Source organism: Tachysurus fulvidraco, chromosome 8 (genome assembly GCF_022655615.1).
Source record: "Tachysurus fulvidraco isolate hzauxx_2018 chromosome 8, HZAU_PFXX_2.0, whole genome shotgun sequence".
NCBI classification, from domain to species: Eukaryota; Metazoa; Chordata; class Actinopteri; order Siluriformes; family Bagridae; genus Tachysurus; species Tachysurus fulvidraco.
The window spans coordinates 24,271,985-24,297,111 of NC_062525.1; the positions used below are offsets into that span (position 1 = coordinate 24,271,985).

A 25,127-nucleotide genomic window follows, 5' to 3' on the forward strand; every position below is an offset into this window, starting at 1 on the left:
AGCTAATATAAAATACCTGCAATTGTGCAGATACTTCGAACCTGATCACTGCATGTATCTAATAATAAAATAAAATACGACCACAATAATAAAAGTATATTTTATTCAAAAATCATTTATATCAACTACATTTCTCTTAGATTAAGAAATACTTGTTCTGACATACTGGATTCAAATCCTGTGAGCTCCTGCTGCTGCATTTGCATACATAATAAATTCAGAACATCGCTGAGACCTCCGTGATCCAGACCAGGAAACCGGCAGCACCGTCGCCTCTGGCTGGTCTTAGTAATGGCGCTGGGGAATGCAGGGATGCTGAAGGACCTGAAGGAAGAGGACCTGTGCGATATGAGTGTACATTAAGTTTGTTTTTGAACACATAACGCCATCGTTATTAGAATCTGTGTAACTAATAAGTGCCTATGAGCTCTGTAATGTTTAGTGTCTCAACCTTCTCAAGCTTTTTTCTCATGAAGCGCTCACGCTGCTTTTCACACAGGCCTCGAAAGCTTCCATCAGCTCCTTGCATGCTTCCGCACCCTTCCCTTGGACACTAAAAAAAAGGGGGGGGGGACAAACAAGCAGTAAAATGCAGTTATTATTTTAATGGAACGGAGAATGAAGTGGTCTATAAAACTATAAAGTTATATAAAGTGCTTCCATAAAGCAAATCCTTGCAAATCCGTAATTCTGGCACTAGAACTGGTTTAAAACAAAATCAGATTTAAATTTTTAAATTGTTTTTGTTCATTTTATAGAAAAAAAAGGGGAAGTCGTGGCCTAACGGTTAGAGAGTTTGACTCCTAACCCTAAGGTTGTGGGTTCGAGTCTCAGGTCGGCAATACCACGACTGAGGTGCCCTTGAGCAAGGGAGCGAAAAAAAAAAAAACCCAACTGCTCCCCGGACGCTGCAGCATAAATGGCTGCCCACTGCTCCGGGTGTGTGTTCACGGTGTGTGCGTGTTCACTGCTGTGTGTGTGTTCACTTTGGATGAGTTAAATTCTTAGTATGAGTATGGGTCACCGTACTTAGCTGTATGTCACGTCAATATAAGTAATGGGTGAATTCCAGTAAAGTCCAAGCTTTTCTGGACCAAGGTTTAGTGAGGAAGGCTGTAATGTAGCACATTTTTTCATTTTATTTAATGTGACTGATGCTGAATACAATCCAAGCGCAGACTTCCAAGTCTCACTGTCTAAGTCTCATCACAGAAATGAAGGGACATGAATTACGATCCACTCACGTCCTTTTTCCAGTATACCAGAGCTCAAATTATTAATAACATTAATTCTACAAAGTGGGGGACACGGTGGCTTAATGGTTAGCACGTTCGGTTCACACCTGCAGGGTTGGGGGTTCGATTCCCGCCTCCGCCTTGTGTGTGTGGAGTTTGCATGTTCTCCCCGTGCCTCGGGGGTTTCCTCCGGGTACTCCGGTTTCCTCCCCCGGTCCAAAGACATGCACAGTAGGTTGATTGGCATCTCTGGAAAATTGTCCGTAGTGTGTGTGAGTGAGTGAATGAGAGTGTGTGTGTGCCCTGTGATGGGTTGGCACTCCATCCAGGGTGTATCCTGCCTCGATGCCCGATGACGCCTGAGATAGGCACAGGCTCCCCGTGACCCGAGAAGTTCGGATAAGCGGTAGAAAATGAATGAGTGAGTGAGAGTGAATTCTACAAGGTCAGGTCACTCCTGTAATGTTGTGCTAGGACACAAGCCCTGCACTTTAGCCTGTCCTACATGCTGGAAAAGTCTATATTTAAATTGCACATATACATTACTTAGAGTCGATGCTAAATGCAGCACCGTGCAGAGACAGCACGCTATTTCAAAAGCTGGAACATCTGAGCTCAGCACATAGCAGTAATCTAAAATAATGTGCTACGTTCCTAATAACATTTCATTTTCTCTTAAACGTCTATTAAACGTCTATATAATTTCACATTAGATATATTTTTTAATTTATTTTTTTTAATAGATAACCAGAAAGAAATGCAGAGAGTTAGAAAAAAAAACATTAAAGCCATTATATTTCAGCTGTAATCAATTTAGCACTTCTTTACCGCACCATGGTACGGAACAAGCTCTTCTGTTATTCAATGGTAACTCAAAATCTGTACACTAACTCTGTTTTACAGTTTGGGTTTATATGAAGAGTCGACGCTTTAAGATGTAGTGAGGTTTTCAGGGTGTGACCTTTAACCTCAGACCAGACAAATGGCTAATATCATGCTATATATTTGAAGCAAACATTGAATATATGCCTATGAAGAAAAACCAACACATAAGAGTTTTCTGCTTCGTTGCATTGCACAAATGAAATTGCGTTAGATAATACACAACTAATATGGCAATGTGTATCAACTGATACTCTACAGGAAGTCTAGAATTAAAGCAAGCGTGAAGGTCCGTACTATTTATACATACAAACTATTTATAAATCAGCTGCATAAACAAGTAAAAAAAAAGGATAAAAGCTTAGTTACTGTATAACCATTAATCCATTGCAAAATCGTTTCTCACCATTTGTCCACCTCCTGTTTGAGGACCTGGCACTGATTGGGAACGTCTGCAGATTCAGGCATCTCTGGTTTCTCTGGTTTGTTAGAGAAAGAAAAAAAAATGAGTGCAGCAGACTTGGTGAGCTAGGTGGGAAAAAAGGGACGTATGAAAGGAGGGATATTTATACGGGCTGGCTGTGGAGTGGGAGGAGAAAAAGGAGGTGGTGGGTGAGAGGGGGTGATTGTAAATGAAGTGGGCAGCAGTCAACTCTACAAGCTACAGGATGGTGGGATCAGTAAAGATTTAAAGGCAGGCCGATGTTTGGAAGCCAATGTTGACGTTTAAAATCACCAAAACAAACACACCCCTAACCCAAACGGGTCCCACCCCTGTATCGATAGCTCCGCCCACACATACATACGTAACCCAGGCGACTAACAGAAAGAAACGTGTCTTTATCATAGCTGAAGGGAAGAACAATACGATTGTAGATAAACAAACAAGCAAAAATGCCACACAAGCATAATGATGTAAAGGACAAAGGCATATATTAGTTCTGTGTAACAAAGCAAAACCAACGTTACTCACCTATCGAGAAGGAAAAAAGCGCCTCGGCGTCTTAAGTAAAGTCGGCCACATATTCACAGGTCGGAGTTTCCTGAGTCAATAACTCCTGAGCTAAACGCTGTTACTGTGTGTGTGTGTGTGTGTGTGTGTGTGTTCAGTGTTTATAGAAAGATGATGGATGGAAGTGTATTTACTCAGTGCAGTGTTACTTCTGGTTACTTCTGGTTGGAACCATTTAAGGTGTTAGACGCATTAAATAATAATATAATGTTTAGAATAATATTTTTTGTAATTATTTTTTAACCATTATTTATTTATATGAAAGAATAAAAGAGCGATGCTATTTGATAGAAATAAAAAAATAACAGAACAATCGATAAACTTGTCATTAGATTTAAATAGACATTGTTTACGTGTTTTTTGCGTCTTGTGTGTATTCGTTTCTTTGCTTCTCTCCCCTAAAACATCTACAACTACATAACGTCTGTAGTGTATAAATACGTTAATGACTTTATGATATTTAGAGTGAGCTACAGAATTATTGGCACCCCTGCTAGAGTATTACAGTATACTTGAATTCGGAAGAATAACAAATGCAACAAGTGATTTAGATGTAGATTAAACATATGCAAATGCGGTACGGTTTCATCTGAACACAATATATTCTCTATTATAGTGTGTGTGTGGGGGGGGGGTGTAACTACATTACCCATCAGCCCCTTCACATTTCCCTGTCACATATCCCAATCACCTGTGTCAGTTTCATCCTGAGTTCAGTGTCTTTACAGCTTCAAAAATAAAGGTCTGTGTGTCAAAGCTACAAGCTATGCTACGGCCCAGTCTTAACCTCCTGGCAGAGGCAACCAGGATATGAACTAAAATATTCTGGTGCATAATAAGCTTCCTGGTCTCTACAGCAGCAGTAAAACTAGCCGTGATATCATTAGTCCAAGACCAAAGACTTTATTATAGATTTTGTTACATTATAAATTCTAACTTTATTTATTTATTTTTTAATTTAAATGCTTTTAAAATCCCAATTACATCCCAAACAGCACCAAAGACTGAACATAACACAAGGATTACATTTTCTAAATTTACTGGCAGATAATTTTGCTTATTTCTAGAAATAAATTTTTCAAAAATTAGCAAGATAATCTGAAAACGTAAGTTTAAAAATAGCCTCTTAAAAATAGGACTCTGACTCAACCCCACTGAACCCCAGACCTCATTACTTCTACGTCTCACTGACGCTCTTGTGTCTGAATGATCACAAATCCGCACGGATAAACGACAACGTCTGGTGGCAAAACCTTCCTAGAAGAGTTAAACCTATTAGTACAGCATAAATATGGTGTAGCAGACTGTATATTTATAATCACACCCTCCGGTGTCACCCACATGAGCATGAGGTTTCCCTTTGAGTCTGGTTCCTCTCAAGGTTCCTTCCTTTACCGACTAATGGAGTTTTTCATCACCACAGTCACCTGAGTCACCTCAGACTCGCTCATTAGGGATAAATACAAACACATTTAAATCTATCTAATATTAATCTTGAATTTTTGTATCATATTAATCTTTACATTATTCTTTATAATAACCTTTTTTTCTAGGTTAATGTTCTGTAAAGCCGCTTTGAGATGATTGTAAAAAAAAAAAATTGAAAACAGCACTATAGAAATAAAACGGAATTGAATATAATTGATTTGGGGGGGGTGCATGGTGGCTTAGTGGTTAGCAGGTTTGCCCAACACCTCCAGGGTTGGGGGTTCGATTCCCGCCTCCGCCTTGTGTGTGTGGAGTTTGCATGTTCTCCCCGTGCCTCGGGGGTTTCCTCCGGGTACTCCGGTTTCCTCCCCCGGTCCAAAGACATGCATGGTAGTTTGATTGGCATCTCTGGAAAATTGTCCGTAGTGTGTGTGTGTGTGTGTGTGTGTGTGTGAGTGAATGAGAGTGTGTGTGTGCCCTGTGATGGGTTGGCACTCCATCCAGGGTGTATCCTGCCTCGATGCCCGATGACGCCTGAGATAGGCACAGGCTCCCCGTGACCCGAGAAGTTTGGATAAGCGGTAGAAAATGAATGAATGAATGAATGATTTGAGTAGAATTTGTTCAGATGTCCACAAACTTTTGTATTATATTAATCTTTATAACAACCTTTTGCTGGATGTTTATGTTCTGTAAAGATGCTTTGAATAGAATTTGTTCAGGTGTCCACGAGCCTTTGACTACACAGCAGGCTCGTGCGGCCTGTGCTGTGGTTGTGCACTACTCACTAGTGCACTGTGCGGTTTGGGATGCGGCCGGTTTCACTCCTCGTATTTCCGGCCACGCTCGCGCCCTCTAGCGGCCCGTGTGTGCGCGCGCTTGCAATGTGGCGGCGGCGCGTGAGCCTTGTCTTCTCCCGCCTCTGCGTGCGCTGTTTGGCCAAAGCGGTGGAGAGGAGAAGAGATGAACCGGCCGCCATCTTCCGCGCGCTTCTCCCTCTAACGATGATTCAAGATTATTCAAGAATCGGTGATCTGCAGCGCATCGAGTGTGTTCGTAAGGACGTGTGTTAGAGGATCGTGTCCCCGGGGCGCAGTAAAAGCGCTCGGCGCTGTATGGAAACGTGCATTTTTCTGTTTGCGTTGAGCGCCGAACGGACGGCAGGTTGCAGCTTCGCCCATTTCGTGATCACGGAACCAGACCGAAAGGGCGCGTGAATGAGCGCGTGCTCTCCGGACAAGGGGTTTGTGCTCGCGCTGGAATGATCCAGAAACCCGGCTACATTTGTGTGGTGTTGTTTTGTGCTGTTTTCGGTACAGTGCGCGTTTTATACACAAACCACTGCTGAAATTCCCTCGCGCTCGTCACGTGGTAGGTTTCCTCCTTTTTTCTCTTTGTGTTGCTGTGTGTTCGGTGTTGAAGTGCAGCTTTACCGCGCGGACACACACACTATACACATACATACACACACAACATACCCTACACACACACTACATATACACACATACACACTACATACCCTATACACACACACACTATACACACCATATATACACACTGTACACACACACACACACTATACACACATTACACATACACATTACACACAATCTCACGTGTGTGTGCACGTGTAAATACACACATAACATGGAGATTTCATTATTAAATGTCTGTTATTAAAACTTTACCGTCAGCAGTTTATTTTCTGTGCCTTTTTAATGACCCCCAGTCTTTAATTAGTGTTAATATTAAACCGGTTAAAGCACAAAAACACGAGCTTATTATATATTGTTTATATTTACTGTTTATTCTACAGCTCACAGTTTATTAATACAGTGCAGTTGTGTTCAGATGTGGGCTGTAATTCACATATAAAGTCGTGTGTGTGTGTGTGTGTGTGTGTGTGTGAGAGAGAGAGAGAGAGCGAGCTTGTGTCTCAACGGGGTTATGGCTAACGTTAGCCAGTCTCAACCCTAGTCCTTGGGCTGGGCCACACACACACACACACATACACACACACTCTCTCTCTCTTACACACACACACACACACACACACTCTCTCTCTCTCACGCACACTTGCACACATTCACTCTCACGCACACATTCACACACACACACACACACACACACACACACACACACAATCTCTGACACACACATTCACACACACATACTCTCTCACTTACACACACACATATTCACACACTCACACACACTCACACACGCACTGCAGCTAGCCATTTTTGTGGTTCTGTAAAGTCGATTTTGTCGTGTTAGTTAGCTAACCACTCTAACTGACCAGGTTTAAGTGCTAACCTTTTGTTAACTTAACACGCTTTCTCGCTTAATTATTTATCACACACTCACATTTGCTACAATTTGGCAGGATGTCACTCACAGCACTTCCGGTTCGGGCGTTTTTTTTTTTTGGTAATGGATTTTCCGCCACGTTAGTAACCCGAGCAGATGTGCAGGCTGTTGCATAAGTTGATCTGATTGAAATGCCGCACACGGTTATAAAGCTTCGTGGCCTCCTCTTCCATCTCTGCGGCGCTCTGCTCCCTACTGTATACCTACTGCTCCCTTTTGTTAAACATTAACCCACCTTCTAACCCTCAGCCCATGGAGTGCAACAGTCCTCATTTCTCTCCATTAATAATGTCCTTTCCCTGTAAGTACATGCTACTAATTCTAACTCCCTCGTTCCACCATTTTTGTTTTTAAATCATCCTCCTTTTCTTCGTAACATTTTAAATATGTTAATCGTATTTATATTAGCTAACAGGATCGTCGTTCTTCATTGGTGTCTAATATTCATGTATCAAAATACCTACATGATGATTATTTTTAGTTTCGGTCTCTCGTTGGTCTGTTTTCACTTTAACCCCCCCCCAAGCCCCCCCACATTACCCACAGTGCCGTTGGCCTCCCGTTGTGGTGCAGTGGGATTTCTGCTGCATTCGGTTCAGCCGAATCTTGCACCTTGTAAACAAAAAAAAGCCAAATAAAACACTCCGTCAGTTCGGAATCCCGCCTCGCCGTCACACGTCTCGGGCGCGGGTTCGTCTTACGGTTTCGGAAATGACGTCGGATTGTCGCGGCTGCGCTCGGGATCAGAGAAAACGAGACCTGTGTATTATCTATAGATCAGAGCACATGCAGCTAAAACACTGGCTGTACTGTAAATACACGTCTGTCATCAATGCGCCGGTTAGGGGTTTGCTAACAAAAGGTGAACAAGGCGTTTGTGTGTCGTCGCTTTTTTCCGTTCTGCTAATTGAGTGCACCCAGGTGGAAAAATCCATTGTTCCTACTCGCAAGTGACCATCTGTGAGGCACTAAGCTTCAATTCAGCTCTATGTATAGAGAGCGATGCAGCAGAGCTTTAATCCTGTTCCACTCGTTCACCTCCTTCACGATAAACCTTCCGCCCGCTCCGTCGCGCTCGCGATCTCTGCGATCGCCGGCCGAGCCTCGTCTCCGCGCGGCTCTGCCGTTTCGCACGATGGACGTGAGATGAAAATCATTCTTTCTTGTGGTTTTAGGAGCAAAACGGGATTGTTGTCACCAGGATTGTCAAACATATTGCAGATCTTTCAGTATGAATACATTTAATGTGATTATTTCCTTTAAATAGCGCTGACCCACGAATGTATGTAAGTGTGTGTATTGCTAAGCACAAATTGCCCCCCTTGTACCACCCAAAGGCACGACCCTAATACCATTAACACAGATGGTCAGCTGAAGAGGAGGAGGAGGAGGAGGAGGAGGAGGTAGACAGCTCATGCTTATATAAGCTTAAAGTGTAGACGAGTTTTTTTTTTTTTTCCCCAACCCCTCATTAACATCCATCAAGCCCCCGTCGTACATCTCAGCTGATTGCTTTGTTTTGCGACTCGTACGATATCCAGATAGTAAGACAACCAGTTAAACTTGTTGCACCCGAGTTTTAAGCAGATGGTGTTCTTGCCAGCTCTTCTCACTGAGTCGTAACCTGCGAGGAACTTGCTGAGGGCGACTGCGAGAGATCTGGAGGTCGTGCTGTCGTCTCGGTGCTAAATCACCAGCTGATAAAAAGTGTTTTCCCCAAAAAGATATCAGAGAGTTGGCGTGTCAAGTATCTGGTCCTTTTTTTAAAGATCTAGAATAATTCCAAGCCTTTTGCTTTCCCGCTTCTTGTTTCAGGCTCTGTAGGTGGGCTGGCGTTCACGAGAGCAGGCTGCTGTGCCCTTACTGCGGCCCTGCATGGCTGCGATGGCGCCCGCTCTGACCGACGCCCCGGCCGAAGCCCGCCACATTCGTCTCAAGCTGGCTGCAGAGAGCAACGGCAACTCCACCAACCTTCTCCTGTCGTCCTCGATCTCTCCATCTGATACGGCGAGTACAAACGGAAAACGTCACCACGAGGACAACCGCCGTCACTGTTGCAACGGCAAGGAGTCGCTGTCTGAGCCTCTGAGTCTGGGCAAGTTACAGCCGCTGGTGGCCTCCTATTTGTGTTCGCATGTTGGTCCTGTAGCCGAAGAGGGCGTCCTGATCAAGCCGTCGGTGCTGAAGAGCCGAGGCCTGCTGAACGGAGATCTCCTGCTACGTACCGCATTGAGCGGCGGCCAGCCAAAGAGCCTCGTCAACGGAGGCGGAGCAGGAACTGGAGCTGGGGGAGGAAGCGCGATGGTCCCGGTCAACGGACTGGCCAAGAAAGCTGCCGTGCCCAGCACCGCTCTGCCTGAGAAAGGTAGCGTGGCCCCTTTGAACGGAGACAACGCTAAGCCTCCCACGGGTGCTGGAGCTTTGTTACCGCTCTCATCCAAGTCCGGCGATGTGATACCGATGGTGTTCGTTTCGAGGGCAGATTCCAAGCACGTGAGAGAGCTGGACGATTCTCATAGCAGAGCGCCGGAAGATACAGGTGTCAACGGCTCTCCGGAGAACCCACAGTTCAAATCCGAAGCGCCCCCTAGTGACCGGTCACATGCCGGCAGGGCAGGAGCACTTCCTGCGACAAGTAGTGCCAATGGTGTCCCGGCTGACGCCCCACAGAGCTCAACCTTGTGCCAACGTAGCTCTTCTCCATCTTCCTCTTCCACTTCTTCTGGCGTAGAGGCGCTAATCCTCCGTGAGCGAGCGCAACAGAGCCAGCGCAGGCAGGCTGATGTCTCGGCACGGCTGCAGCGCCTGTGCAAGAGGCTTCAGGTGGTTCAGGCCAAGCAGGTTGAGCGTCATGTCAAACAACAGCTCACTGGATTTTTGCACCATACCGTGTCCCAATCCTCCACCTCCAGAAGGGACTCCATTACCCGACTCCTTAAAGACAGCTCTTTACCGTCGGAGCTGGCAAAACTGCATCAGAGCGGCACCACCAACCTGCGGGTTACCGAGGCGCAGTTTGACTCTGACGCCACCGAGAGCAGCTCGGGCGGCGAGACCGATGTGGAGGAAGAGGAACTTGCAAGAGTGGACACTGAGCAGCGCCACGTCAAACTGTAAGTATTTTTTTTTTTTTTTTTTTTTTTTTTTTTTTTTTGCAAGAATTCAAATGATATCAGAGGAAGTAAATCAGCGTTCCAGAAAAAGGCCAGCTCTATTTGACCCACGCGTGTAAAGGGGTGGAGGCGCCATATAACACGTGATGGTTTATTTGGTGTATATTTTATTATTACTGTGCGTAAATCCATACATTTTACTATCTATTTTCAAACATTAGGAAAAGCAGAAGTGGTAAAGACATCGGTAGAGACGCTAGTTTGGTGAACGGCGAGTTCACCGTCTTGCCCAGTTTCCCTATGTGACTAACACATGTAATTAGTGTTCAGCAGGTTCTGTAGGTGGCATCACAATCTGTGCCACAGACCCTGCTCTGTATGTTCTAGCGGAATTCCACCAGTATATCTAGCTACGGTTTTACGTCCCGGACGGTACGAAGGACCGCTCGTGCTCTGTAAATGCTCTACGCTGAACCTCATCATGAGCCTCTGTTCATTTCCACTCTGGCCTCGTTTGCTCAGTCAGATCATAGATCTTGTTGTCATAGCAGGGTCTCGTCTAACGTCGCGTCCGTCCTCCTCCTCCTCTTTCCTCCTTCCTCCTGCGCCTCGCACTCGCTCCCAAGCACGAGGAGGTTTCCTGTTTGCTGGAACAAATTTTTGTCTGTGGACCGATTTTTCTCTTCATATTCAGAAGGTCCCTTGGAGCCGGACTCTTTTTTTTTTTTTTTTTTTTTATGTATTTTCCCAGATGAAAATCATTTCATCTGCACAGAAACGATTAGATCTTATTCCGGTCGAACGAGGTTGTTTTTGAGGTCGAGCACAAACTTTGTTTTGAATCTCTCCGTGTTTAGGGAAGTGAAACGGGCTTAAAGTGGCAGGTGCTGAGCGCCGACGTGGGAACAGGGCCAGCATTACGTCGTAGGCAGATTATTAACGAAAACCTTTGCACAGAGGAGCGGCCGCGACGCCGACAGTCTCCTTCTGAATGTTTGACCTAAATCAAACAGCCATGTGTCGAGAGTTTGGATGGCAAATTTGATCATTGGGTCGCGTCCCTTTTGTAACCAGACTCACTGCTTATGTTCAGGGTTTTTGAATAACACCACCGTTTTGTGTGTTTGTTTTTTTTTTTGACCACTGGATGTGTCATGATTTAAATATATAATATATATGATGTAATAAATATTTTCTATTTTGTCACTGGTCAGATGTGAAAGCAGTAAAATCACGATCATGGACGTGTCTTCTTTTTTTTTGTCCACCCGAGAGCTTCATATCTGACCTTGTACAGGAAAGTGAAACGAGTCACGCCCGCGACCCCTCGGGATTACGGCTGCCGAGGCTTCAGGGTTTAGTCACCGTGTGTGATGACGTAAAGACTTCACATCGTCTCCCAGATACTGATTAAAAAGGCGTCTCTCGAGCAGACCGGCGTCCTCGCCCCGGCGAACCTCGTCCCGTTTTCTCTCCCGGTCTCTCGTTCCTTCGTACCACAGCGAGCTTTTTTTTTAAATTTCTTGCCCCCTCTTTCCCCCAAAGGAGAAGAAAATGTTCCTGTAAAAGCACAATTGCTCCCCTGTTGTTTAAACAGACACACGCAAATGCAAAGACGCTCTCGAAGATGATTTTATTTTTATTTATTTTAGACCCGGTCGGCTCTGAGTGACTCGTCGACCGACAAACCGCAAGTCTGTCTGTTTTTGTGGGCGTGGCCTTTCCTGCTTTTCTTAAATTCTGAGAGGAATCGAGTTTCATTTGATTCCGTCCGTTTGTGATGTTTTTAAAATAGATTTTTTTTTCTTTCTTTTACTAAACATAACCCAGTAAAATATGTTTTCTCCTATCGCCTGACCTGCCGCTCGGCCCACGGGTCTGTAGACCGCGTCGATTACTCGTCGCCGGTTTATATGCAGGACGAACACGGAACCGACTCCGTGTCATGTCGGATGAACTCGACTCGCCCGACCTCTCTGAACTCGGCGTGGATGACATCAGCCTTCTGGGCGGCTGTTCTGACTAACTTAAGCCGAACGTTTGGGCTTCGGACGACATTGTAACCGGATAATTACTTTGATTCAGGATGTGAATCGTTTAGCTGAATCGACTCCCCACACTGGCGTCTCGGATCATATTTTGTGTCCCACGCCATTCCCCTAAATCTCACTCATGTTAGAGGAATGTTGTAGAAACTAATGATGTCATTGACTACACACACACACACACGCACACACACGGGTTCCTTTACTTCCATGGAGTGCAGCCTTAAGCACGAGTTGCACTTTCTGACATCACAGCTCCGGCGCACCTGAACTCGCACCACCTCCTGACAGGAAGTCTCGGCTCCTGTTCCGTGGTGCACTTCCTGCTCCACACGACAGTTTGTTTACTGAGGTGTGGACATGGTGTCACTCCGTCGCCGTTTATACGGGCTGCTTGTTTTATTTTATTTCTCTCTCTCTCTATCACTTCACCCTGGTCAGATTCCACCGTCTCTCCTCTCGTTTGTTTGTGTTCCCTCCTTCTTATCCTTGTGTATTATCATTCTCCTTGCATGCTTTTCATTTTTTCTTTTTTCTTCCTCCCTCCCTCAAGTGTCTGTTATGACTTTTTTGCCCTAACGCCCATCTCTCTTCATTGTCCGTCTCAAAGAAAGGCCTTCCTCTGTGTGTGTGTGTGTGTGTGTGTGGCTTCTATTCTCCCACAAACGCTTTATTCGCTCGTCACGATATCATCAGAGAGGAAGAACACGATCCTGAAGGTTTCTGGAGCTGAAGCGTCCGATGTCGGACCCGTCTGATCTCGTCTGATCTACCACGCACGCTGTGAGGGAGCTTATTGGACGTCGGGGAGCTCCTCTGTACAGTCATTACGTTACATCACGTGGTAGGAGTTTAAAAGAAGAACCAAACTATCTGGGAGTTTCTCCGACTCGGTCTCCTGCACAAAGAAGCACAAACTCTGTGCAGCTTAAATATTCTAGATGGAGGGAGGGGGGGCAGTGTGTGTGTGAGTGAGAGAGAGGGAGAGACAGAGAGAGAGAGAAACAAGTGGAAGTGTTGGAGCTGTACATTGCGTCATCACTGGAACAACAGAGTATTAAAGGTGAAATTCAGCAGTGATTAAGGAGCACCTGTTCTCTCAACCTCTCTCTCTCTCTCTCTCTCTCTCTCTCAGCCCCCTCACTCTTCCTCCTCACATACTCACTCACTCACTCACACACTCTCTCTCTCTCTCTCTCTCTCTGACCCCTCACTCTCTGTCTGTCTCTCTTTCCGCCCTCTTTCTTTGCCCTCTCTCTCTCAGCCCCCTCACTCTCTTCCTCCTCACATACTCTTTCTCTCTCTGCCCACTCACTCACTCACTCTTTCTGACCCCTCTCTCTCTCTCTTTCTCTCTCAGCCCTCTCACTCTCTTCCTCCTCACACACACTCTCTTGCTCTCTCCCCTGTCACTCTCTCAGCCCCCTCACTCTCTTCGTCCTTGCATACTCACTCTGTCTTTCTCTCACTCTCTCAGCCCCCTCACTCTCTCAGCCCCCTCGCTCATTTCGTCCTCATGTACTCTCTCTCTTTTTCTCAGCCCCCTCACTCGCTACCCCCCTCTCACTATCCGTCGTCTTCTCTCTTTCTGCCTCACCCATTAAATCTCTCCGTGTTCTATAAATCACCGTGGCGACCGAACGCGGGTTTCGAGGCCGACACTTGTTCAGGTTTTTGAGCTGCCCGACGCCGCGAGACTTTCCCAGTGAAACTCCACCATGATATAAAGCGCCCTGTGTTTGACGCCACCTTGAGTTACACCAGCGGGGTTGCTATGACTGGGGCATTCAGCCGGATGCCTGCCGAAAGAAAACGTGGCTCCTTTTTTTTTCCGAACCGGTTTTTAATTTGCGATTTTTAGACGAGATTTCTGAGATCCGGCCACCAAAAAAGTTCCTCAGGAGAAATGAAACAAAACAAAGTACAACAGACTATAAATAAATAAATAACAGGTGTTTGTTTCTGCTGCCGTCTTGTGGCGTGGTTTTAATCCTTAAAGCTGTTTCGACTCATTAACTTCATCCTGTGGTGGGCGTGGCCTCTTAAGGGTCGACTCCGCCCCATGCGCAAGGCCTCCGGAGAGCTTTTTGAGGAGTCGGGAGTGTGACGAAGCTTACGAGTTGTGTATGTAGTGGTACAGCGACTCCGATGGTGCGGGGAGAGAGAGCCTCGACTCGAGGTGGCAGATGGTACAGAGAGACGCAGAACTCGTCCCACAGGCCACGTGTGCGTGCCCCGTGATGAGTAAGCTTGACTGGCTCGTATAACCAGTTTGACATCAACGGCGACAATAAGGGCGGTCTGTCTGTTTCCTATTAATTCACACGTGTTCCTGTAACACATCACGCCAGAATCGTTCGTTACGCTACAGCCATGTGTGTGTGTGTGTGTTAAAAGCCTGAGAGTACAAACGTCACACCTCCATCAGTCTTAATTCATCCCTCTATCGATGATCTATATCTGTGTCAGATTATTCCCAGCTCCAGGCATTTCAGAGCTGCTCCCTCGAACGGCGACCTCGGTGTCCGGACACTCACGCAATGCCTTGTGAACCTCTTCTGTTCGTATGTAGGTGGAGGAGAGCAGAAGGTCGATTCGCCCTGGAAAGAGCCTCCATCATAAGCCGCTGGACGTGGCTGCAGGCGCACATCTCGGACCTGGAGTACCGCATCCGCCAGCACACGGATATCTCTCGGCAGATTCGCACCAGCAAGGTGAGTCTGTTGTTAATATCCGTATCTCCACCCGATGAGTCTGGTTCTCCGGCACCTGACGGTGATGTCTGATCGATTCATCCTGCAGGGATCGGTGGAGCTGGGAGACGTCGCCTCGTCGTACCAAACCAAGACGGAGAAGGTGAAGGCCCGGTGTGCCACAAGGGACCTGAGCCAAGCCAACAGGTCCATGAACGAATTCTTCCACAGGTAATGGCGACCGAACGCTTCACCTCAGAGACCTGGTAAAAACAGGAATTAGGAAATCTTGTGTTTGTGTAAAAATAGATGAGTGTGTCCTGTGTGGCTGATTATGGGTGTGGTCTGTTGTAGCGCGACTGAGACATCAGATGTTAAGCTTTCTCCGTCTCCTGAGAGCGGCTGTTCAGCTGCACGAGTTCGACCCCTAATCAGCTGTAAGAGACGACGCCTCGTCCAACCGGGCATACTGCAAAACCTCAACAGCAAGGTGTGTGTGTCTGTGTTTGTGCGTGTCTGTGTGTCTGGCTCTGTGTGTCTGTGTGTCTGGCTCTGTGTGTCTGTGTGTCTGGCTCTGTGTGTCTGTGTGTCTGGCTCTGTGTGTCTGTGTGTCTGGCTCTGTGTGTCTGTGTGTCTGGCTCTGTGTGTCTGTGCGTCTGGCTCTGTGTGTCTGTGCGTCTGGCTCTGTGTGTCTGTGCGTCTGGCTCTGTGTGTCTGTGCGTCTGGCTCTGTGTGTCTGTGCGTCTGGCTCTGTGTGTCTGTGCGTCTGGCTCTGTGTGGCTGTGCGTCTGGCTCTGTGTGGCTGTGCGTCTGGCTCTGTGTGGCTGTGTGTCTGTGTGGCTGTGTGTCTGGCTCTGTGTGGCTGTGTGTCTGGCTCTGTGTGGCTGTGTGTCTGGCTCTGTGTGGCTGTGCGTCTGGCTCTGTGTGGCTGTGCGTCTGGCTCTGTGTGGCTGTGCGTCTGGCTCTGTGTGGCTGTGCGTCTGGCTCTGTGTGGCTGTGCGTCTGGCTCTGTGTGGCTGTGCGTCTGGCTCTGTGTGGCTGTGCGTCTGGCTCTGTGTGGCTGTGCGTCTGGCTCTGTGTGGCTGTGCGTCTGGCTCTGTGTGGCTGTGCGTCTGGCTCTGTGTGGCTGTGCGTCTGGCTCTGTGTGGCTGTGCGTCTGGCTCTGTGTGGCTGTGCGTCTGGCTCTGTGTGGCTGTGCGTCTGGCTCTGTGTGGCTGTGCGTCTGGCTCTGTGTGGCTGTGCGTCTGGCTCTGTGTGGCTGTGCGTCTGGCTCTGTGTGGCTGTGCGTCTGGCTCTGTGTGGCTGTGCGTCTGGCTCTGTGTGTCTGTGTGTCTGGCTCTGTGTGGCTGTGTGTCTGTGTGTCTGGCTCTGTGTGGCTGTGTGTCTGTGTGTCTGGCTCTGTGTGGCTGTGTGTCTGTGTGTCTGGCTCTGTGTGGCTGTGTGTCTGGCTCTGTGTGGCTGTGTGTCTGGCTCTGTGTGGCTGTGTGTCTGGCTCTGTGTTTGTGTGTGTCTGGCTCTGTGTTTGTGTGTGTCTGGCTCTGTGTTTGTGTGTGTCTGGCTCTGTGTTTGTGTGTGTCTGGCTCTGTGTTTGTGTGTGTCTGGCTCTGTGTTTGTGTGTGTCTGGCTCTGTGTTTGTGTGTGTCTGGCTCTGTGTTTGTGTGTGTCTGGCTCTGTGTTTGTGTGTGTCTGGCTCTGTGTTTGTGTGTGTCTGGCTCTGTGTTTGTGTGTGTCTGGCTCTGTGTTTGTGTGTGTCTGGCTCTGTGTTTGTGTGTGTCTGGCTCTGTGTTTGTGTGTGTCTGGCTCTGTGTTTGTGTGTGTCTGGCTCTGTGTTTGTGTGTGTCTGGCTCTGTGTTTGTGTGTGTCTGGCTCTGTGTTTGTGTGTGTCTGGCTGTGCGTCTGGCTGTGCGGCTGGCTGTGCGTCTGGCTGTGCGTCTGGCTGTGCGGCTGGCTGTGCGTCTGGCTGTGCGGCTGGCTGTGCGTCTGGCTGTGCGGCTGGCTGTGCGTCTGGCTGTGTGTTTGTGCGTGTCTGTGCCTCTGGCTCTGTGTTTGTGCTTGTCTGTGCGTCTGGCTGTGTGTCTGTGCGTCTGGCTGTGTGTCTGTGCGTCTGGCTCTGTGTGTTTTTGTGAGTAATGTATGTGAGTATCTAATAGCATGTAGGGCTGGGCGATAAAACAATAACGATATGTATTGCGATAGACACGTGATCGATATTGATAAAAAATGTGTTCGATAAAACGTTCAATATTTTTTACTGTTCGTCGGAAGAAAACGGAGGTTGCTAAGCAAGTTTGGTTGCATTAACAAAGGCACTCGCTCTCTGGTAACCTAGCAACGTAGGGAGTGACACGCTAACAGCCAATCATGTAACAGTGTCATGTTTGGTTGCGCCATATCGTCGTCTGGTGCCGGTCTGCTGGATTCTGCTTCAGTAACCGGCGACTGATGAGCAGAAAATGAGCCGCAGCGAGCGAGGAAATTGTCACTAAAAGAGGAAAGGTCAGGGTGGCAGTATGGCAGGTTTTTGGATATTATAAGTCTGACCGTAGTCATAACAACGTCGTCTGCACATTATTAGGACCGTCGTCCCCGCCAAGACCCCAGTAATACCACCAACTTGTTTTACCACCTTAGCTGCGCTCACCCTTTGGTGCACAGCCGTATTCAACCAACGACATCTGTAGCTGCAACACCGCACAAGCAGCACTAACACACACGTATATAGACACGCGCGTATATAAAGACACATGCATGCGCACACACACATACACACGCACACACACACATACACACGCACACACACATACGCATACATACACACACATACACAGATATACACACACATACAAAGACACACACATACAAAGACACACACATATATATATATGACACACACATATTTATATTTTTATATATATATATATAAAACACCACCAGTATATATGACACACACAAAGATACACACACACACACTAACACACACACTCTTAAAGCAATGGTGATGTTAAGAGAAAATGAAGTGTTTACATTATAATTATTGGAGGTTTCCTGCTTGTTGACATTTCTGCCTTAATAACAGGTTATTCTGATCAGAGGCAGGTTAAGTTTCAAATAAAAATGTTTAAATGATATATTTTTTGTCCTGTTCCTTATTTTAAATGGGTCATAAAAATATCAATAATTATCGATATCGACCGATATGAAATTCTGATATCGTGATACAGTCTTTAGCCGTATCGCCCAGCCCTAACAGCATGTAGTCATTGTAACAGCACTACTGCCTTCTTCTCTCCATGTGTTCAGTAATAAACATCAAGCTGAACTTAAACTCTCCTGCATTTCAACATGACCCTAATAGGCTTCATGGCCTCATCCTTCCTCAGGTACAGAGAGTGTGTTCGCCAAGGAGTGTGTGTGATGTGAACAGTGTGTGTGTGATGTGTGGGGGCAGTCAGCTCCACCCTAAAGCAGACCTACAGTTTGATCGCCCTCTGCTGGACACTGTGGCCCTGCAGGACCCCAGCGTTCATCCAACACTGTCCCTGCAGTCAGGTATACATGCGCGCACACACACACACACACACACACACACACACACACACACACCTTAGATTGATTATTTAAAAATGTAACTCCCTCTTGACTTTATTTTCTGTTCCACAAAATTTTGGTCTGCTTCCCAAACACGAGCACAAACGTTAGACGTTAATTTTAAAAACAAGGTTGTAATTTTATTTTTTACGTCAGCGGTCACCAACCTTTTTTTCACCGCGGACCGGTCAATGTTTGATCATTTTACCGCGACCCGCTGGGGGTGGGGGGTGGCGGCTATACAATTAAATCAAAATTAATAATTTTGATTTAATTGTATTTAAACATGCCTTTATAACTCACTACAATGCTAAACCAATGAGAACCCTGAGCTTGTTTCTTTACAACGAGACGGTTCCATCTGGGGTAACAGGAGACAATGACACCCGAAGTGTGTCGCTTATGTCCAGTTTATTCCGTTGTTTTGTTTCGGTTGCCATCACTGCAGAAATCCCCACTTCACACAGATAGCATGTCGGAAATGGCGATAGGGATGTAAGTGCTGTGGTGACAATCTCAGGGTATTCCGCCATGACTTTAATCCAGAACACCGGCAGAGTTTCTAACTTTCTAACGACGTCTGTTTCGTGCTCATTTTTGCTAATTTGTGGGTTAAATTTGAGCAAACACAATATACACGAACACCAAGCACTGTTAAACATGACAAAGTACCGGTGAACAGAGAGAAGAGCGATACACACCTTCTCTCTCCACCAAAGCTACAACACCACTGCCGCTCGCAGCCGCTCGGCTCCAGACGTCACCTAAACCCGACCCGATATCACGATATTTTGCGCATGCGCGGTATCGGTGCGGCTTTAGGTGACGTCTCTCAGCTCCCGGTTAACCTCTCGTCCATGGAAAGTCGCACAAACCCGAAAGAAATACACCACAGTAAATAAAATGGGAATAATTTAATGTTCCTTGGGCGGCCCGGTACCATTTGGTCCACGGACTGGGGGTTGGGGGACCACTGTTTTACGGCACCTTTCACCTCGAGCAATTTATTTATTTATTTATTTATTTATTTATTTGCGTCTGTTTCAGACATGCCTCTCAGTGTACATCTCCAAAGAGCGCTGAAGTTGCACTGGCAGACCCGGCACATGGAGAAAGTCAAGCCTCTGAAGAAGCAGTCGGTCAAACACAAGCTTTCGCACTACTCCTCCTCTTCCTCAGCTGCACTCTCCAAGCACAAGTTTAGGCTCTCCGGCTCGCCTTCGGCCATCAGTAAGCTTTCGGCACCTTCCCTTCGGTCATCCGTGAACTTGGCCGTACGTTCGTCGTTCACTTTACTTCCCCTCCTTTCTGCCTTGCAGGGTTTTCCAGCTATAAGAGTCGATCAGAGAGGGCACGGAAGCAGGGTGAAGCCAGCATCCGCCTGGGCAAGGTCGATACACACGCCCCCTGCAGGCCGGGTCGGCTTCTGGACAGGAGCCCCATCAGGAAGAGGGCGAGGGACAACTCGCTGGACCGAACAGAGTGTACGTACTTTACGGGAATTCGCGAGAGTCCGTTCACTGGTTTGTCCTGTTGTAACGTTGTCCTTTTCTCACCTGTTTCCAAACAGCCCCGAAGCTTCAGTTTGATTCAGGAAGTTTCTACCCGTCCCCTCAGCCAGGCGTCCAGCCGTCCACCCCGAGCGGCGCGAGCAGACAGATGTCTCTGCCTAGTGACAGCTCTACACCTCTGGGCCCCGGCAGTCAGACCGGCTCCTGCTCTATGGTACACCACCTAAAAATGACTTTATATTGTAATAATCAGCGTGTGACTTAATTGCACAGTGTCGTTGTGTGTAGCGCAGCCGTAGGCCTGGTTTGGGGTCTGTACTTTGCGCCGTGCGTAGCATCCGCGCGAGACCACAAGGCAACACGTCCTGTTTTTATTCGTTTATTTATAGTGTTGCTTTCCTTTTGCAGCCAATTAGAAAGCGGAGAAGTGAAAACTCCTTTGACATTAACAACATAGTTATCCCCATGTCCGTGGCAGCAACCACCAGGGTGGAGAAGCTTCAGTACAAGGAGATCATCACGCCGAGGTACGCCGTCACACACGTCCTCGTCGGTTTACGGTAACGAGTCCTTCGACTGCAACGCCGTTCTTTAAACGCTGCTTTGTTTTGGTTTCAGCTGGAGGGAAGTGGACGTCCTTCCCCGGCCTCTTGACGACGAAGATGAGGACGTTGAGGTAGAGTGACTTCCCGCCTTTCCTTTTCCGTATCCGACGCCGGCCGCACAATTTTCCCACAATTCATTTCTGTGCGTCGTGCCTTTCTCCAGGTGGAGGACTTGTCCGACACGGCGTTCATGCGGCTCCATCAGAAGTACGAGGACCAGGAGCGCGGCCGCTGGAGATGGACCGCACTCACACCAGCCAACAGAAGAGGCAGCAGGTTTCTGTTCTTCCTCTGATGTTAAAGACAAAGTTTTTTATTCAATTAATGTAAAGTTAATTATCGAAGAATGCTGGACTTTTTTCCCCCTTTTTCTTCTCCTCTCTTCTCGTGTCACATGCAGGTCCTACAAGTCTTTGGACGGCAGGACGACTCCGTCTCTGAGTGGAACGAACCCGTTGACTCCACAGCTGTCGTCTCCAGACACGGGGCATTTCCACCTGCTGCAGGATTATGGGCCTCTTCCATCACCCCTCAGCCCCCCCAGTCCGGACACGCCCTGCTCTCGTGATGCACACACCCCCTCATCGAGGGACTCGTACACGCCTCACATGAGAGACGCGCACCGGCTGGTGTACAGCGAGGACACGCGTTGTTCTACACCAGACTGCACCTTCGAGGAGAGAGTGAGTACCACATACACACGCACACACACACGCACACGCACACACACACGCACACGCACACACGCGCACGCACACACGCACACGCACACGCACACACGCACACACACACGCACACGCACACACACACGCACACACACACGCACACGCACACACACACGCACACACACACACACACACACGCACACACAAAAATAGGACCAGGTGTTTTACTGCCTGTGTTTAACAGCCAGCACTCAGACTGAGGAGTGTGTGACTTTTACTCACCTTCATTTTATTGTCAACTAATTCATTCATGTCGCCTGTTTTATGTAGAGCGAGTAGAGAGAAGGGGCTGCTTTAAACAGTTATCTCTCTCTGTCTCTTTCTCTCTCTGTCTGTCTGTCTCTCTCTCTGTCTGCGTGCGTGTCTCTCTCTCTGTTTGTCTCTCGCATGCTGTCTGCCCCCCCCCCTCTCTCTCTCTGTGTCTCTCTCTGTTTCTCTCTGTCTGTCTGTCTCTGTCTCTCTCTCTGTCTCTCTCTTTCTGTCTGTCTGTCTGTCTCTCGCATGCTGTCTGCCCTCTCTCTCTGTGTCTCTCTCGGTCTGTCTGTCTGTCTCTGTGTCTCTCTTGGTCTGTCTGTATGTCTCTCTCTCTCTCTGTGTCTCTCGGTCTGTCTGTCTCTGTCTCTCTCTCTCTGTCTTTTGCATGCTGTCAGCCCCCTCTCTCGTGCACTTGCGCCCTATCTGTCTGTGTCTTTCTCTCTGTCTGAATATTTCTCGCGTGGTCTGTCTTCTCTCTCTCTCTCTCTCTCTCTCTCTCTCTCTCTCTGTTTTTCTGTCTCTCGCATGCTGTCTGCCCCCTCTTGCGTGGTCTGTCTCCCCCCTCTTTCATGTGCTCTCTCTCTCTCTCTCTCTCTCTCTCTCTAAGCATTTGGATTAAATACATTTTGATCTATAAACATTTCTTCTACTTTATTCCAGTGTGTTATGTTTGTACACTTTGAGGTATTTTGGCTGTAATTCTCCTGCTTGTCCGTGATGTTCCTACAGACGGTGCAGCCTTGGGAGCACAGGAGCTTCCCCCTCTCGGAGGAACCGGCGCCGGAGCCCAATTCGGACCCGCAACCCCATCAGAGGTTCAGCCGCGGGGCCGAATCGGAGAGCGAAACCTCTTCAGCCTAACATCATCATCATCATCATCATCAAAACAAACCAGACTGCACCGAACCCCTTCTGGCATTAACCTAAACAAATAAAGGACTCGTAATAAACCGAACCAATAAATATATTAAAGAACTTCTGTTGTTTGATATTCAAACATCAGCCAAATATTTTCACAGTTTTTAGTGAATATTAATGAACGTAGAAATTTAAAACTGTCTCATAAAAGCTCTTTTCTCACAATCTTCAATGTATAAATAATAAAACACACACACGATACACACACACACACACACACGACACCCAAACCATTAATATTCTGCTAGTCAGCTAAACGATGTTCTCGGTGTGATGTTCTAACCTGTCAGGTGAACACTTTGTAGCGCACTATGTAGCAGACTTCCTGAAGGGGGCTTTTGACCAAAGGGTGTCCCCTCCCCCCCACTGACTAGTTTGTGTATGCTTGTACCGTGGAGTGATGACCAAATTCAGACTAGTTCTTTTCTTTTTTTTTTCTTTTTCCCCCTTCACTTAATCTCGAACTAACACACACACACACCTCGGACGTACCTTCTATGAGCCGCACCCTCAACTCAGAAGCACTTCCACACGTGTACCGCACACCATTTCCATCCTCGTCGCACTCCGACACGCCCTCGTACGGCTTCCTCTATACACGGAAGTCTTTACATCATGTAGAGTATTTACAGATGGGGGTTTTATTAATAATCCTTTGATCAGGACGTGACTGGATTGTTTAAGACCAATTCCAACATTTTTTTTTTTTGTATAAATGTATACATCCCTCCGAACCACCGTTTTGTTTACGGTATCCGTTTACTCTCAGGTTTTTCGGTACAGTACGTGAGTCGGTTTCGTTTCAAACTTCTTTACACAACCGATCCGGTCTAAATTTCTGTCCCACACACACACCATAGCACACAACACACAACACCGCAGATTAACTACTGGCTATGCAAAAAATCACCATTGCTAAGATCTTTATTTGTTTATTTTTCTCCCCCTTTCTTTCTTTTTTCTTTCTTTCTTCCCTGTGGTCTCGTTTGTTTTTTTTTTGTAGTTATGCAAGACAGGTTTCATTGTAAGTTAAAATTGTTTGAAAAGTTAAAAAAAAAAAAAAAAAAAGGCTTGTGTATATAGTACCATTAAAAAAAAAACAAACCAAAAAAAAATCAAACCCATCCAACTGGTGCTTGTTTTAATGACTTGTAGTTTCTGACATGTGGGTCTGACGGACGCTGGTGTGATCACCGAGGACGTGATCGTTACGCCAGACACGTGGGAAGCCATCGGATCGTAACGCGGTGAAATTTCTTTCCTCAGTACGTGTTGTAGAAATGATAAGAGCAGGATCGAGGTCTGTTTCTCATGGACACGGGAGTCTCTCTGATTGGACACGGGGGACACCGGACAGTGTAGAAATCAGGAATAACGGGGGGGCAGGTACTGAACTCCGTACGAGGGGTTAACATTAAGGTTATGAAGATGGTTGTATCAAATAATGCTCTAAAGATAAATAAAATAAGTACCGTTAGATTGAGGACATTATTTCTATAGCACTTATAACAGCGGACGTTGTCTCAAAGCAGCTTTACAGAACAAAAGAAACAAAAAGTTCCAGATTAATATTAGACTTGTACTTAAATGTGTTTGTGTTGATCTCTAGAGGCACGGTGGCTTAGTGGTTAGCATGTTCGCCTCACACCTCCGGGGTTGGGGGTTCGATTCCCGCCTCCGCCTTGTGTGTGTGGAGTTTGCATGTTCTCCCTGTGCCTCGGGGGTTTCCTCCGGGTACTCCGGTTTCCTCCCCCGTCCAAAGACATGCATGGTAGGTTGATTGGCATCTCTGGAAAATTGTGTGTGAGTGAATGAGTGTGTGTGTGCCCTGTGATGGGTTGGCACTCCGTCCAGGGTGTATCCTGCCTCGATGCCCGATGACGCCTGAGGCTCCCCGTGACTCGAGGTAGTTCGGATAAGCGGTAGAAAATGAATGAATGAGTATGATGTTTTTTTCTGAATATGTCTGTGTAAAGACTCCTGTGAAACAGCAGTCGTTCGTTTTAGCATCGATCCTTTGAATCGCCAACGTATGACATCATGTTGTGACCAGTGACGCTTATTTACTCTGTTTTACATTTTGTCGTAAACTATTTCACAAATTTCAACATTTTATTTCATTTTTTTCTAAAACACGTCATTGTAAAAACCTCTTGTATTATTTACACAGAGATTGGTGCTGTTCTTATTCTCCTTGTCCTCCATGATGTTCCCAGTTCAGGGTCATCACAATGGTCCATATTTGATTATGGAACAGGGTTTAGATCAGATGCCCTTCCTGATACAACCCTCCCATTTTTATCCAGACTTGGGACTTGGGACTGAGTGTTGCTTGGTTTGAGTTTTCTGCCCAGGAATCACACCCAGTGATTCACATCCACTCTCCAAGGAACCTGCATGGAACCATTTTTTGGCAAGGTTCCTCCCGGCCAAGTAACAAACCCCGGCGTTAGGGGGGCAAGTCGTGGCCTAATGGTTAGAGAGTCTGACTCGTAATCCTAAGGTTGTGGGTTCGAGTCTCGGGCCGGCCAAGACTGAGGTGCCCTTGAGCAAGGCACCGAACCCCCCAACTGCTCCCCATTAATGGCTGCCCACTGCTCCGGGTGTGTGTGTGTGTGTGTGTGTGTGTGTGTGTGTGTGCACTTTGGATGGGTCAAATGCAGAGAACGAATTCTGAGTACGGGTCGCCGTACGTCACGTCACTTTCATGTTAAGTAGAAAAGAAACCTTTAATACCAGTCAAGGAA

At 47.0% G+C, this 25,127-nt stretch overlaps 1 protein-coding gene and 1 long non-coding RNA gene across 3 annotated transcripts; one reads left to right on the top strand and one right to left on the bottom strand.

The window, feature by feature from the left end:
* Positions 1-86: 86 nt before the first annotated feature.
* Positions 87-2,680, bottom strand: LOC113653567. Its single transcript, XR_003443123.2, has 3 exons — positions 2,524-2,680; positions 452-553; positions 87-339 (listed from the first exon to the last, which is right to left on the bottom strand). It is a non-coding gene; the product is annotated as an uncharacterized LOC113653567 (long non-coding RNA).
* A 2,732-nt stretch (positions 2,681-5,412) lies between these two features.
* Positions 5,413-22,545, top strand: kansl1a (KAT8 regulatory NSL complex subunit 1a). 2 transcript variants are annotated; one of them, XR_003443122.2, is made up of 14 exons: positions 5,413-5,928; positions 8,743-10,040; positions 14,658-14,799; positions 14,888-15,009; positions 15,133-15,268; positions 18,159-18,327; positions 19,414-19,596; positions 19,686-19,850; positions 19,937-20,091; positions 20,356-20,404; positions 20,496-20,553; positions 20,646-20,758; positions 20,883-21,165; positions 22,192-22,437. XR_003443122.2 is itself a non-coding variant. In XM_027163236.2 (14 exons), the coding sequence occupies exons 2-14, from the start codon at positions 8,803-8,805 to the stop codon at positions 22,321-22,323; spliced, it is 3,015 nt and encodes a 1,004-aa protein (XP_027019037.2). In that variant the 5' UTR covers positions 5,414-5,928; positions 8,743-8,802; the 3' UTR covers positions 22,324-22,545. The 2 variants fall into 2 exon arrangements, 1 of the variants encoding a protein (XP_027019037.2); XM_027163236.2 differs by having other exon boundaries at positions 5,414-5,928; positions 20,286-20,404; positions 22,192-22,545.
* The last annotated feature ends 2,582 nt before the right edge of the window (positions 22,546-25,127 follow it).